The 15,593-nt window shown below is 40.6% G+C and overlaps 1 protein-coding gene across 1 annotated transcript in view; it reads left to right on the top strand.

Moving 5' to 3' along the window:
• The window catches only part of LOC109040634 (uncharacterized), a 117,732-nt gene extending 112,463 nt beyond the window's left edge, over positions 1 to 5,269 (top strand). Inside the window, 1 exon segment of the mRNA XM_072303066.1 lies at positions 28 to 5,269. Coding sequence (XP_072159167.1) covers positions 28 to 3,732 — 3,705 coding nt within the window. The 3' untranslated portion in view covers positions 3,733 to 5,269.
• Positions 5,270 to 15,593: the final 10,324 nt, after the last annotated feature.

Raw genomic sequence — 15,593 nt, 5'->3', positions numbered from 1 at the left:
GCCCAGTGGTATCTTACTCTACTCCAGCCCCCAGTTGCTCACTACAGCCCCGTGGTATCTGTCTCTACTCCAGCTCCTCCGACTGTATATCACACACCCTCGGTGTCCCCTGTTGTTCAGTACCACTTACCCTCAGTATCGACAGCTGCCACACCAGCTGCTTACCATGAGATTTCTTCCTTCTCAACGCCTGCTCCTCCGATCGCGTACAATAGTGGTGTTCACGTAACCACCCCAGCACCTCCAGTTGTTTATAAAGCACCGACCACACCAGCGCCATCTGCAAACATATTCTTCCATGGTGGATCAATCTCTTCTACACCTAAAGTCTTACCTGTCTCTCCGATCGTCACACCAGCTCCTCCAGTAGTCCACTACAGTTCCTCGCCTGGTTACGATGCAGATTCGTATGTCTACAATAAAGCACCTGTATCTGGCGTCGCTTACTACTCTACACCGAGTCCTCCTGTCGTATATCAAAAGCCTGTTCAGCCAGTAACGACAACTTACGTAGCTTCAACTCCTAAGCCAGTCACGTACTATCAGAGCCCGGCTATCACTCCAGCGCCAATTTATAAGAAGGTCACCGTGGTTCCCTCACCAGCACCCACATACATATCCAACACAGCAGCAGCATATAATTACGTTACCCCGACGCCACAGCCAGTAGTATTTAAGTCACCTGCACCTGTGAATTATAACCCTTACCATGTGGGTGTAACTTCCGTAACCTCAGTTCCGTATGTTAGTAATGTGACGCCTTGCAGTTTGAAGGAACATGCAAAATATTCTGAGCACGTGCATCTACCAATTGTCTCTATCACGCCATCCGTAGAGTATAATCGACCATCCTATGATAATGGATACTCATATCCAAAGCCAGCGATTCCATTTGTTCATGAGCCAGCTGTTCCAGTGACAGCTAAACCGATTCTGTACCAATATAAACAACCAGCTCCTGTAGTACCTGTAACTCCCGCGCCAGAGGTAGTTCACTATCAGTCCATCACTCCCTCTCCTCCACCAGTCCGATTCCAGTACAAGCAGCCAATTGCTCCCGTTGTTCCTGTCACTCCCGCGCCTGAAGTTGTCCATTATCAATCAGTTACTCCCTCTCCTCCTCCTGTTCGTTATGAATACAAGCAACCAGTTGCCCCTGTAGTCCCTGTCACCCCTGCCCCAGAAGTAGTCCATTACCAATCAGTGACTCCTTCACCTCCTCCCATCCGATACGAGTACAAGCAACCAGTTGTTCCCGTGGTTCCCGTGACTCCTGCACCTGAAGTCGTTCACTATCAGTCAGTGGCTCCCTCTCCTCCACCTGTTCGGTTCCAGTACAAGCAACCAGTCGCTCCTGTAATTCCCGTCACTCCCGCACCGGAGGTGGTTCATTACCAGCCCGTGAGACCAGCTCCACCACCAGTAAGATTCGAGTACAAGCAACCAGTTGCCATCACACCCGCTCCAGAGGTTGTCCATTACCAATCTGTGACCCCATCCCCACCTCCCGTGAGGTACGGATATAAGCAACCAGTTGCACCCATCGTCCCGGTGACACCTGCCCCTGAGATCATTCATTATGAATCTGTAACCCCAGCGCCCGCCCCAGTTAAGATTGAATACAAACAACCCGTGGTCCCAGTTGTTCCTTACTCTCCTCCGGTTGTTCACTACCAGCAACCGGCACCTCCTGCTCCTGCCAAAATTGCATATTCATACCAAGCTCCAGTTGTGCCAGTGAAACAGGTCACTGAAATACCTGCAGTTCATTATCATCCAGCACCATCTCCGTCACCGCCGTCCATCCAGTATCAATACTCTTACAAGCAACCAGTGGTCCCCGCTGTGCCAGTGACTCAAGATTACAAGCCTGTTGTAACGGTAACGACACCCACACCAGTCACCTACACCACTACTTCTGTGCCAATTACCCAATACACTTATCAGAAACCTGTGCAGCCAGTCGCACCTTTGGTTACGTACTCAGTCCCGCGAAAACCAAGTTTCTCATACACCACAGTTGCTCCAGTCACTCCTGTGAAACAAGTATTCTATCAAGAGCCGGTTACTACCTTGGCGCCAATTTATAAACAGCAACCTGTTAATGCCTACGCATACGGTAAGCAAACTGACAATCTGTACTACAGCCACCAAGAAACCTATACATCGAAACCTGAAGTGAAGCAGCAATACTATCAAAGTCCACCCGTTTTCAGTTACACTTACAAAGCTCCCAGTAAGCCAGCATCTCCGGTGAGTGGTTACTATGTACAACAAGGTATCGCTGCCCAAGCGTATGCGCCTGTCGCGTACAATTACGAAAAAGTAGAGGTACCAAAATTAAAACCAATCGTTGTCGCACCGTACACACCTGCACCAACATTTGTGAGCGTCACAACTCCCAAGTGCGAGTCTCCTGCTGTTCATGTGACGTCATCACCGATTGCATACTACTCACCGACCACTACGTCAGCACCTCTGTCGACTGCGTCCGTTGATTACGGCACGTATAATCAGAAGGTTAACTACGGAACGAAAACAGCGTCAAAGGTGCAGTACACGGAAGAAAAACTACCAGAACAGTACTTGGTAGAAGTAACACCCCAGACCGAAACTCAATTTGAGTCTGTCGGTGACGTTAACCGTGGATACAAAGCTACCGTTCATACCGGAAGCAACATATATTACAAATCCGGTTCCGGTTATTCTGACGAAAAAGCTTTTGAAAACTTCGAAGCCGACAACTACCCATCCGGCTATACTTCCACTACGGAGAGACCGACCGTGAAGCAAGTCTACTATTCACCTAAAGTAAAAATACCAGTCGTCACAACGACTTCAACTGAAGCATATGTTCCAGTTCAATACAGCACTGAATCCGATGACAAAGAGGACGAGTTGGATATCTCCAACGAGGACAATGACGACCATTTAGTCTCGCAATACGATTCACAATTCGGAAGCAAATCGACAGAATACACGACTGCCGTCAGCTCAACGGCTAATCTGCGAGAGGGTGATACTATCGTTGGTGTTGTGAAAGATGGCCGCAGTCGCTTCACAGGACAGAAGAAGAAGAAGGTCGTTGTCGTATCGAGATTGAGTGACTTCAACCCGCTCCTCGTGAACAAACTCGGTGCTCAGTGCGACTGCACTCGCGTTGTAAGGAAACGGCGCCCGCGACCTAAAGCCTCGACACAGGCGTTGTTCGAACCGGTTCAAACTACAACCGTGTCCTACGAGCCGAGCTACTCGCCCAGCTACGTTCAATCAGAGTCCGAAGCTCCTGAAGCCCCAGTGGTTGAAATCAGGCCGATAATCCGTCGCAGAAAGATCCATAGGTCGACCACCACGACGGAAGCTTACTCCAACGACGTAGAGAACGATGAAACGACCAGGAGAGTCGTAGCTAGCAAGCAAAGAGTAGTTTTGAGAAACAAACCGGTTTATTCTGCACCACCGAGCGAGGAGCAGGAGTACAACAATGACCCGACGAACGCTAAGGAGAGTGAGGATCTGATGAATGGCCGCGTGGAGTGTAAGAGAGCCGGTCTGTTTAGGCACCCCAAATATTGTAACAAGTTCTACTCTTGTGATTGGGACAAGTGGAAGAAGAAGTTTACGCTCAACGTGATGAGCTGTCCCATCCATCTCGCGTACGACACCCAGCTCGGCGCCTGTAATTGGCCCTCAAAGGGACCCGCTTGCTCAGATGACAACCTATTGGTATAAACGTACAACGAATCATAAGCACAACTAAAGGCAAATACCTCCTCGTCGATATTCATTTTTTTTTTTGTATCCTAGGTATCCTATTCTGTCATGCTGAGGAAGAACGCCGTATCAACATTCAAAAGTTGCCAAATTTCCTTCGATGAAATGTTTTTTGTGAAGAAAGGTTTGGATATTTTTGCTTGAAATTTTCAGGAACTGTAGGTGAAATTGCGAACAATATTAGCCGAAAAATTAGGAGGAAAATATTAATAAGTTTACCGGGAAATTCGTGTTTTATCAGTCAAAATTTGGCAACGCCTGAAGGTTCAGACGGCGTTTTTCCTTAGCACGGCAGTATTGGAGACATTTTAGTTCCATGTTGTCTCAAAATGTGATCGAAATCAGCTAAAAAAATTAGTCCGTGCATGCGAACATATGCGAAAGTGCCAATGTCTTTCAAAATATTATCATTCGCAAAGTAAGTCGTATTAGCCTTTACTTTCAAGAGTACGATTATTGAAATAGCTGATAAAATCTCTTTAGAAACTTCTAAATTTGCATAACTTTTCTGAAAATTTTAGAGGAAAAATTTCAATTTATCATCAAGTTTTGAACTAAAATTTAATGGAACTTCGGTAGGTTCTGGATAAGTTTCCCCAAAAATATGTTTTAGTATTTGAAGGGGAACAAAATTGAAAATTATTCGGCATCGTATACCGTTGAGTAAGAACAATAATGAGCTTGAGAATGTGCAAATGTCCGTTATTCACTTGCAAATACTTTTAAATTCTTTCGAAAGGATAGGGTCAGAGAGAAAGGTAGACCTTAGTATCATTATGAGGCCCAAGCCAATTTTTTTTCACGCCATAATTGAAAATTAGTTTTAGTTTTAATAAAATTTAAATTGCTCTCAAATTGTATGTTTGATCTTAAGTTTGTTCTGTAAATAACCATATTTTATTTAATCATTTGAGCAGAGAGGACAAATGGAGCCATACTTTGTGTGTCCCAAAATTATTAGACTAAAGCTGTTGACTAAATACTTTGTCTGACACCATCTTAAAATGTCGCAGCCACATTTTAACGTATGCCTCGGATATCAGATATAATCATATTTACACAAAAGCTTCATTCGATACTTAAAGAGCTCCAGTCTTATGACCAGATTAATTTTGAGGAGATTTCGAAATAATGCGCACTTGAGAAAAAGAATGACTCATATAAAATGAAAATCAACTTCAACCGAACTGCCATACATTAATTCTAGTCATTATTTGATGTTTTTCTATCGTTGTCACACAAAAAAATGGTTACAGTGTTATGTAAGCAGGCGTATGAAGAAGTATAAAGGCATTAATATCTTACAGTATTTTTCCTCTATTTGACAATACGTCAAAAAATAGGCTCCTTTCCCTCTCTTTCATCGAGGAGAAAACCATTCTGTACATAACTGACACATCAGATTTTACAAACTGTACACACTATACAGTCATATTTTTAAAACCTTTTCCTCTGTAAGCATCTCCGTTTATTAAAGAATGAAAATATGATCGTAGATATACGTATTTTCTCTTTTACCTTTACCTTTTTTATTGGTCTCGCGTATTTTGTTGACTTTCATGCCTAAAATTGTACAGTTAAAAATCTACAAAATGAAGAAGTTTTATTGGCATTAAGAAGGCAATCACACACTCTTAACTATTAAATTTTCGTTCTGCACTGAAAAAAAAAGTTTGGTGAATCGAAACCAGTTAGGAGCAAATGAAGGTTTTGTTCTGAACACAAAACCGAATTCTTCGATCTGCTCAACCAAACTGTTCGATCTGCTCAACCAAACTGTTCGGTCCGCTGAACCGAACTTTAAGAATTTGTTTTAGTTCGGTTCAGCGGACCGAACAGTTTGGTTGAGCAGACCGAATAATTCGGTGGTTTACCGAACAAATCTGATTCCATATACTCCTGACTGGACCGGATTTACTGAACCTTTTTTCAGAGATGGGTGTAAAATCAATTATTAATATTTTGAAAATATTGTCTAGGCTACTTATTAAAGTCTTTGATTTTAAAGTCTTAAATCTTCATTGGGAAGGAGATGAATAGAATCAAGGGTAGAGTCATCATTACTATAGCACACAGAGATTGAATTCACATACCCTTATTTTTCATTGGAGAATATTTCTACTTTGACATTGAGAAATTGTGTATTTCATTGAAGCTGAATTAAAAGAAAAGGTATGTAGAAAATAAGCTTATACGTCAGCTGATAATTCATTTTCTTTACAAACAAACCAAAATGCAAAATTCAGAGAGATGTTTGTCGCTTGGATAAAGTGACGCTGCAATCTTTTGATACAGAGCTAAAACTCCCCATAGCGAAGTTCAGTTCAAGTTCGACCGACGGATCGTGAAAGCATCCTTGGAAAAAAGGAGTACCTGCAATGAAGCTCTTGCAAGCAACGCAAAGATTTGCGATTGCTGAAAAAATGCTGGAAAATTGATGTCTCGGTTTTTTTTTCATTTGTTGAATCCAGATTTTGTATCGGTAGCTCAATATCTTGAAGAGGAGAATGTGAAAAATTGGGTCTTCCTGGTTCAATCAAGCTGCGATGAATGACAATTATTTCACTCACTAGCAGACATCCGATTAAATAAAGTGTGCAAACTTCCGCTATTACGCATTACGCTTTTAGATTTCGCTATTACGCGAAAAATTGGCCACTCTCCGTCGTAAAATTAGCTTTGAGGCATCGAAAATTCTTCTCGATCATAATTTCCGAAAAGAAGACAATGAGCGTGATCAAGTGAGAAAATCAAACTAGGTCTTGAACGTTTGTCCAGTTACAAAATACCTACGCATAAAGTTTTTAAGATTGGTAAAAAATTCTTTCCTTCGAAATTTTCACTATTTTGGTAACATAGAGACGCTTTATCAGCCCCCTCTCCCTTCATCATGCGTTACGTTCTCAGAGTAGGCAGTACAGTCAATTCTTAGACGTGCGCCCTTTTGATCGCTTGAGAGACCTCAAAGATTTTGTTTATTTTCAAAACGATAATTGATTAGGGTACATCCTGTTTTCGGCTGTGTTGCTCACGTAGCCCTTGAAGCACCACTACAAAAGTGACAAACGAAAAGAACACAATATGAAAATAGAGCTAATTGAAAAACGGCGCAGAGATACAACTATTCGTGTTTGATGGATGTCTATGTTGCATCTTCAAAATTGAAGGCGCGATGGCGCGAGCTGTGAATTCGCGATGATCCGCAGCTTCGCTTTAGGCTGCCAATGAGGTGTCGAGAGAGAAGTTAAGAAACGAGGCTCGATTATTACGGCTCTCCTATTTAAGGCTGTGTTGCTCATACAGTCTTTAAAGCACCGCTAAAAATAAAAATATGACGAACCAAAACAAACACAGTATGGAAATAGAGCAAAGTAAAAGGAGGCGCATTGATGACGGCATACAACTAATCGTACATGATGGATGTCCGTGTTGCATCTGTAAAATTGAAGGCGCGCTGGCGCAATGCGTGAACTCGCAATGCTCCTTTCTATGCTGCCAGGGAGGTATCGCTCCGATTCGAGAGAAAAATTTAAAATGCCCGATACTCGGCAATTAAGAAGAATAACGCCGTCTTATTTAATTGGAAAATGCAAGCACCGTTATTTCCCGTTTCCGTGATTAATGTCACCTTCTTGGTGCTCTGGGACCACTTCCTGAATCTTGGGAGCATCCAAGCGGGCCAAATTCCCTCGTAAGAATAAATTGAAAATGGAAATTTGGAAAGACCGCAATCACCTTCCAAGCTGTTGCATCGCGGTTGATCATCAAAAGGACGTATTTCTGCCAAGCAGAACTATGTGCATTAAGACATGAGCTCTGAGACCATTAAGAATGAGTAGAGTAGATATGATGGCGTTTATCAAATACTGGAGAAGAAGGAAAGAATTGATAAGACTTCATCACATATTTCAGACGTCATTTCAGTTTTGTCCGTATGACAGCAGTATTTAACCTCAATAAGCAGTGTAAGTTGGTAATTGATTACAGGTAGCTGGCTGTTCCCCTGCAACATTTTTAGAATCGCTCATGAAATAAACCACCAAACATCGAGGATTTCTTGACACACTCTGAAGTACACAAAAATCTGTCTGCTTTTTTCGAACGAAAAATGGATTTAATATGTTAGAGTCCAAATATTGATGAGGACAAAGGGGGGCTGTTACGAAATCCTAGGTTGCGCCTCACGGCGCGGATCGACATGGCAGCCACCTCTAAAGTAGGTATCTTTGTCCGTGATTTATAATTTCTTTTCATGCAGTGGTGAAATAAATTCATTTTTAGGCACTCAAAATAAAAAAGAGTGTAACATACAGAAGAAAATGTAAGAAGTAAAACGGGAGGATATAAAAGCAACCGCAAACGATTCGATGAACTCATGCTGCGCTCTTTTGGCGGAGACCTGAAGATCGCAAAGTTCAGTAAGTTCAAAGCTTGGCCGATAGATCGCAAAAACAGTACTGGAATAATACATCATTACCTGCTATTTTCAACGATTTCCCTCTATAGTAACGTCGATTTCGGTTATATTTGCAATATAAAACTACAAATTCACTGATTTTAATCAGAATTTAAATTGGCAACTTCTTCCTTGTGAATTTATTCAGAAAATCATGACACTCTTATTCTCTGTGCAAAATTTCAAAGAGAAAACGTGTATTCTAATGTTTAAATTCGCATCATGACCAGCTTGTGCAGAGTAATACATGTGTTATTTCACGTCGGGTAGTAAGCAAAGCAATATTTGTGAAAACTGTTCTTTTTGTGACATATTGGCTGATTACTGACCAGCCAACAATCTTTCGACACCAAGCAACGGTAAAATCGCCTGAAAATCTTCGGATAGGCAATATGACGGGCTAAAAACTTGTTTATAGTCTGCGGACCCCGCGGTAAGTTTAAAATTGACTTTAAATAGCTGAACAAGGAAAATGATTCGCCTGTGCTGAGTTGAACAAACCTGATTAAAATGTGCTTCTCCCTGGTTTCAACTCAAGTCAAAGCAAAGTAATAGATTTCTTTTAAATCTTTAAAGCTTTATACAATTCAGGAAAGTCAAAATTGTGTCATGGACATTTTTGTTATGACCCAAAACGGCACAACTATTTGAAAAGCACAGATCTCGTCTCGTAGAAAAATACATTTTTGTTTTAAGGCTTTGGCAAAGCAAATGGAGCGAGTAGAGTCAAATTGCACAACTACATTTCGAACGAAACAAAACCATCACGAATAGCTTTTATACAACATCCAAATAATAAAAAAAAATAATCAAAATATACAAGTATTTATGGGATCCATCCAGTAAAGGTGCACCTCCGATATTTTGGTAAATTGTTTTTAAAATGATCTTTAGGAGATTAAAGTGCTTAGGTTAAACACATTCACTGCTCATAGATTATTTCAAAGTTTGTCTCTTTCCAAAATATACACCTGTATTTAGTTGAGTGAATGAAATTTTCAAAAGATGAATGAAGGTTACGAAATGCTGCAATCCTTAAGGGAATTGTCTTGGGTATATTTAGTAGTTGTTTAACCTTCGACGTATAGAAATATCTTGGAAGTTCCAAAGTCAATAGATTCCCTTTATGTAATAGAACCTACCGTATTTCAACAAACAAACGTGATCAATCTTCATTCTCAGTTTGGGTCGTGCTCAATCTCTCACAGAAAACAAACTAAGTTTGTTCAGCCGTTTCGAATGAGTCACTAATGATCAATCATATCTTTTAACGACGTCTGATTCTTTTGGAACGCCAAAAGGGCCACACACGAAATTATTATATTTACAGAAATTTTTAAATGTGTAGTTTCAGTTTTTATGAATTAACCATTAGTTTCAATATTCAAGGATCATATCGGCGGAGAGCATCATAGTATCTAATTTGGTATGGGTGCTTGGACCAAAGCGCTGGGATTTAAAGGAACAATAGTATAACATTTCTATCCTAAAAAAAAAAAAAAAAAAAAAAAAAAAAAAAAAAAAAAAAAAAATCAATATTACATTACATCTTTGGTTCAGAGGGTTAAGGAACAGTTAATTTTAAGTTCTCGATGTCAGAGCTCAGGGTTGGTTTACAAACTTTTTGATGCAAGATACTTTCAAAAATATGAAATCCAAATAAAGTTATACGGAGGTTTGAAGTTTGCGGTTCAAAAAGCGTGACGTATTGGAAGAACTACGTAAATAAGCTATGAAACAACTCAAGTCTACCATGATTAGAGCACAGAATTTTCAGGTTATATTGCAAAGTACGCTCTTGATCGGCCCTAAAATGAAGGAGGCAGCTCGAAAAACTATCTCTTGAGACCTTCAAGAGAGTTTTCATATAGAGTCATATACGTCCAATTTTGAGCGCTCGGTTGCGTGTACACCACGCTGCAGCACAATTAAAGCACAAAATGTAAAAGAAAAAATTGAAGTGCCTAGGAAATCATTAAATTTGAGACAGAACCACCTTAGTTCATATAAAACACACATAATATTTTCCTTTAATACATAATTTCTTTATCAGGAATTTAAATGAGAAAAATACACGCAAAGTGTGGAAACATTCCAAAATCATGAGTTGAAAAACACTGACTCCGCGAGTTTAAATACTAGAGCCTAACAGAAGGGAGCGGCGCGGCGTGTTGCCAGCGCGACTGGCGCCTACAAACCTAAGTCGATACTTCGCGCATTGCGCAATGCTTGATGTATCCCTTTAGGTTTGTAGGCGCAGGCCGGCCGTCCATTGAGCCGCGGCGCGTCAAGCAACTTTTTCACCACAGAGGTGTTGCACAGTATCGTACGAAATTGAAGGCGCTCCAACATATTAAGAATGACAGGCATCCGTAAAGAGTACGGAGCTTTCCTCACACAACTCAACATTAGATTTTTCAACATGTTTCGACAAAAATAGCTGAAAATGTAGCTATCGAAGGCAAAGGCCTCTATTTCCGTGGACTGTTACATTTAAATTCTTAAGCCACGATTTTCAAGTATCTGCAGACGATTTTACCGTAGGTTTGGCGTTCTATGACAGCTTATTATACAACAGCTACGGATGAAGATAGAGAAGAAATCCAATTCTGCCGTGTTAAGAAAAATGCCGTAGGAGCCTTCAGGCGTTGCCATATTTCCTTTAATAACCAACGAATTTACTGGGGAAATTCTGAATATTTTCCTTCAAATTTTGTTTCCAATTTAATCTAAAATATCGGGAGATTTTTAGGAAAAATACGCATAACCTTCTCCGAAAATGCATGTTTTATCCGAGAAAATTTGGCAACTCTCGAATGTTCATACGGCGTTCTTCCTTAGCAGGGCAGGATTGGACCGAGTATTAGTTATTAGATAGGAACCAACCAACATAAAGTTAAACCTGAGAAGAAGAGGTTTTACGTTTTATTCATCCATCAGCCTCAATACAAAAAATAAACTTTGTAAACCCTCTTATCTTAAACTAATTTTTTTTCGTCCAGTTCGGCGAGGAATGAATGTCGATTTTCGAGATTTCTTCATTTCATGCTATGATACAGACTCGAAAATTGCAAACACCCTGTTAATCGATCCTTTCCCACAGGCTCAAATGACAGAATAATCGATCCGTCGGAAAGCACGCTACGGCACTTTTTGCGATTTTGAGTTTTTGGCAGGAGAAAATATACGTCCAATGAAACGCAAAGACATTCCTAACTCGATTTTTTCGAAAATGTCGGTTGGTTCATTTCTGATAAACCCGGTCCAATCAAATGCATCGAAGCGGTTACATTTATACCTTAATTAGAAACCAGGAGGTGCACAGAACTCCACAGGGAAAGCATCGATGCAACGAAGACGATGGTTGGAGGAGAGGGGGAGGGGGGTTGACGGGGAATGTGTCGCGACGGGAGGGGGGGGGTGGTCGGAGGGTTAAATTAATCACCTCGAAGACGCACTCTAATCCGAGGGTACTGGCGGGAAAGTCGCGGCAGAAATACGTCTCATTTATAAACATTCTGTACCCGAAAGTCGGGAACAAAAGAAAGCCCCCCGGCGCCACCCCCAGCGGCCCCTGGATTTATCGCTCCTTCCGCCGAAATCCCCCGCAATTTTTACACCAATGACGGATCGGGACGCCAAATTTTCACACCAATCGCGGACGGCGTTGCCGAGAGTACGCTTAAAATGCCGTCTTTTTTCGATTTTGCCGCCGTGCGAAGGAAGAACGCCGTATACACCTTCAGACGTTGCCAAATTCCCTTTGACAAAACGAAAATTCTCGGGAAAATCTATACATAATTTTCTGCCGATTTTTTTAGAGAATTTTCTTCGTTTTTCGATCTGGAACACCTGAAAATTTCATGAGAAAATATTTGTAGCTTTTTTCAAAAATAAATATTTTGGAAAGGGAATTTGGCAACATTCGAATGTTCATACGTCGTTTTTCCTTAGCATGGCAGTTTGGGTGTGAAGCTGAACTCGATGCGGCATTCAGGGGTGGTTTAAATGAAGAGCGATTTTTCACGCAAATTGATCTGCATCGCGCGATTGTCTCCTCGAGTCTTATTGTCGCCTTGTCGGCTGAGGCACCCCCCCCCCCCCCACCCCACCGAAGAATATAAAAGAGCGAGATCGGGACAACACACTGGTGTCAAAGCTTGAGAGACATTTCAGCCTCGTGCTCGATATTGGGAGGACCTTTTTTGCGGACTAGAGACAGCTCCATTGAAAGAGCGTTACTCTAGTGTCATTCAACCCTCATCTGAGGTTGAAGTTTGACCGACTGTTAAATAAGAAACAAAAGGGGCGTCTGATCATTTATTCAGCTCTGTCTGCTCAACAGAATTGAAGATATTCTCATAATGAGCTTCAACATTTCACAGTGTTCATAGGATTTTAATTTATCAAATTGAAATCATCGAAGTACAATCTTTGAGAAATTATTTACAAGCATGAAATATAGAGTTTATGAATATCGCCGTATAAGTAATTTAATTTACACGCAGTTTTTCTTTCTGTTTATCTCAAGTGATCAGTAAATAACATTCAGTTCTGATCGAAATTTGATGCACAAAGTTTTTAGGCAAAAAAAAAAATCATCGGTTGAAAAAGGCTCCTAATACTTTGTACATAGACTGCTTATAGTATATATTTCCAATTGTGTAATTGGATATTGTGTATTATTTTTACACAATTGATCTTGTCACCATTCATTGCATTTCTGTACTCTTCAACATATTTTCTATCAACCTTTCAAACCAGATCATATTTCGAAAAATATTTGGACCTCATCACACTAAAAGTGCCCAAAAACAACATCGAAACTGCGACCAGAAATTTTTTCTTAGTCTCATTCTTAGAGGCATTCATAGTGCCACTATTATTTTCCTCCGAGATGCTCTGGAAGAATTAAAATACCTATTCTCTTCGAAAAACGGTACGGTAATTTCATTATATGTGATTATGATTATTCATGAGGAAAGACACCCTTGTCCACAAAAACTCGCAACTATGTTATTGGTGTCAAAATAAGAAGGGGTGATTTACAAATAACTGTGATACGGTGGTAAAACATACACAAAGTCCAAATCAAACTAGAGCTGTGGCGGTTCGAAGATTTACGGTTCTATTTCACTGACAAAAAATAAAAATCAACTAAATCTCTCGCAATTCATTTTTTCGTACACTGAAGAATTTTTCGTCGCATATTTTTGTATGTTTTGCATTTTTTTTTTAAACAATTATTTTCTATGCGTTCTTGACGTTTTCAGTATTTTTTATATATATTTCAAGTCTATTTTACATTTTATTTTATTATTTCATTTTATTCATTTTTAAGAAATTTGTTTCTGAAACCACTCAAGCGTGAAAAGAATGCATTGGGTGTATTTTACGACTTCGCTCTGGGAGGCTACACCGGCAACGGGGATTGCGGTTGAGATGAATGGGTTCGACTGCTTGGAGTACACCTGCTTACCTTGCGATGTAAATGTTGACAGCGACCGCTCCCTGCCTTAGCGCGCTGGTCCCGCGCAGATTGAAATAGCCAATTACTCAAAAACCGACCGGGGACGCTCTTCCCGACCGTAACGTTTTTGTCTCCAGTTTCATTTGAATATTTTACGCCACTTTTTTCCGCTCGGATCCGTCACTCCAAAGCTCGCCGCTTCAACCCAAAGGGAGGAGCATCTTAGAAAGACTTGGAGTGTTCTCGAAATTTGACGTATTTCTACCAAACGGAACTATGTGCATTGAGACGTGATCCCTGAGACCCATAAGAATACATGCATAACAGGGCTCACGTTATAATGCACATGGTTCCGTTTGACGGAAATACGTCCAATTTTAAGTAAAGTGGAGGTTACTTCCGCTCGATGTAGGTTTCATCGGCATTAAGAGACGGCGAAGGATCCTCTTAGCACCTGTCCCTAATTATTTGTGGCATGAAGGAAGCAGATGCAGCATTGTCAACAAATCTGAATTTGCCTCGACAAAAAACACATTGAATTGGTTGAGCTGCACTAAGTATAGCGCAATGAAAAAAAAATACAGGCCGTGTAGACGTACCGTCCGTGTTCAAACACGGAACAAAGGAAACATCGTTGCTTGAACAAACACATTTTTTCGGCCTAAATTGTCCATTTTTATCTGATGTAGAATGTAAATTCCTTTTCGTAAACGGTAAGTAAATGGTAAAAAAGAAAAAAAACCAAACAACCTGATGCTCTACGCATTCCACAGACTTGAGATAATAACAAAATGAAAAAGTAATTCTGTGGGCTATACTTATACCTAAAATTCGGATCCCCTCATATCTACTCCGGATAGCTCGGTCAGTAGTACACTCGATCCGTAATCAAGCGGTCCCGGTTCGAATCCCGTTCAAGTCGGTAAAATTTGAAAAGTCAGATGAGACGATTCTGGCATAAGTGGAGTGAAGGAAGTAGAGAACAAATATATTTTCGTACAAATCGTGCAATTTGTGACATTTTTTTTTGCAATTTTAATTTCTTCCGAATACTTTGACAAGACAGGTCTTGTTCCCAGAACTAGACAATTTTGTTACCGTGACTAGACTTTTTGTTTCTGGGCTCAGAGGCCAAAAGTTCCGGGTGTTGGAGCCGTAACTTCAATTGCTCCGGGTGCTACGCCCGGAACTTGGCCTCTGAGCCCGGACCGCGGACGGTACGTACGCCCAATAGCTTGTAAGTACGGCTTCCACGACCAGACTTTTTTTTCAATGCGGAAACATACATTGAAACTACGGCCTATTTACTTGAAATAGAGTTACGAGTTTCGGATTTGTCTCCGCAAGATTTTATATAAAAATACGCTTTATATCTACTTTAGAGCATTTCAAATTTATTCAAGTTATTTGCTGAATAAATTGTCTCAAATTCAACGATAAATGAAAACACCAGCTAGGAATAAAATGGGTCAGTTGCGCTGGTAACAGAATTTTGTTTTGATGTTTGATTCATGTGGATCAGCTAATAATAATAAGATCTGTCTAAACAGTGTTTTTCTACTTTCAATATTAGCCGAGATATCGCTCCTTGAAAAGTCGAGTTTTTGACGTCAATCATCATAGTAGTGACACCCTTGGTTTCTTGTACCTTGCTTTCATCAGTTGGTGTTACGCATATTTGCACCGGTTATTCAGAATGAAATTCGGTTGAATGCAGGGTGGAAGAGACCAAAAGTGTCATTCCCGCGGTGGATGACGTCGAAAACCTGACTCTGCAAAGGGCGGTATCTCGGCTAATATTGTACGTACAAAGTTGCTGTTTAGACACATCTTGTTATTTTTAGCTAATCTACAGGAATCAAGCCTTAAAACACGATTCTATGACCAACACAA

The sequence above is a fragment of the Bemisia tabaci genome, chromosome 8, assembly GCF_918797505.1.
Source record: "Bemisia tabaci chromosome 8, PGI_BMITA_v3".
Classification (NCBI taxonomy): Eukaryota; Metazoa; Arthropoda; class Insecta; order Hemiptera; family Aleyrodidae; genus Bemisia; species Bemisia tabaci.
Note: the sequence above shows the minus strand (reverse complement) of the source record. Positions and strands in the feature narration are given on the sequence as shown.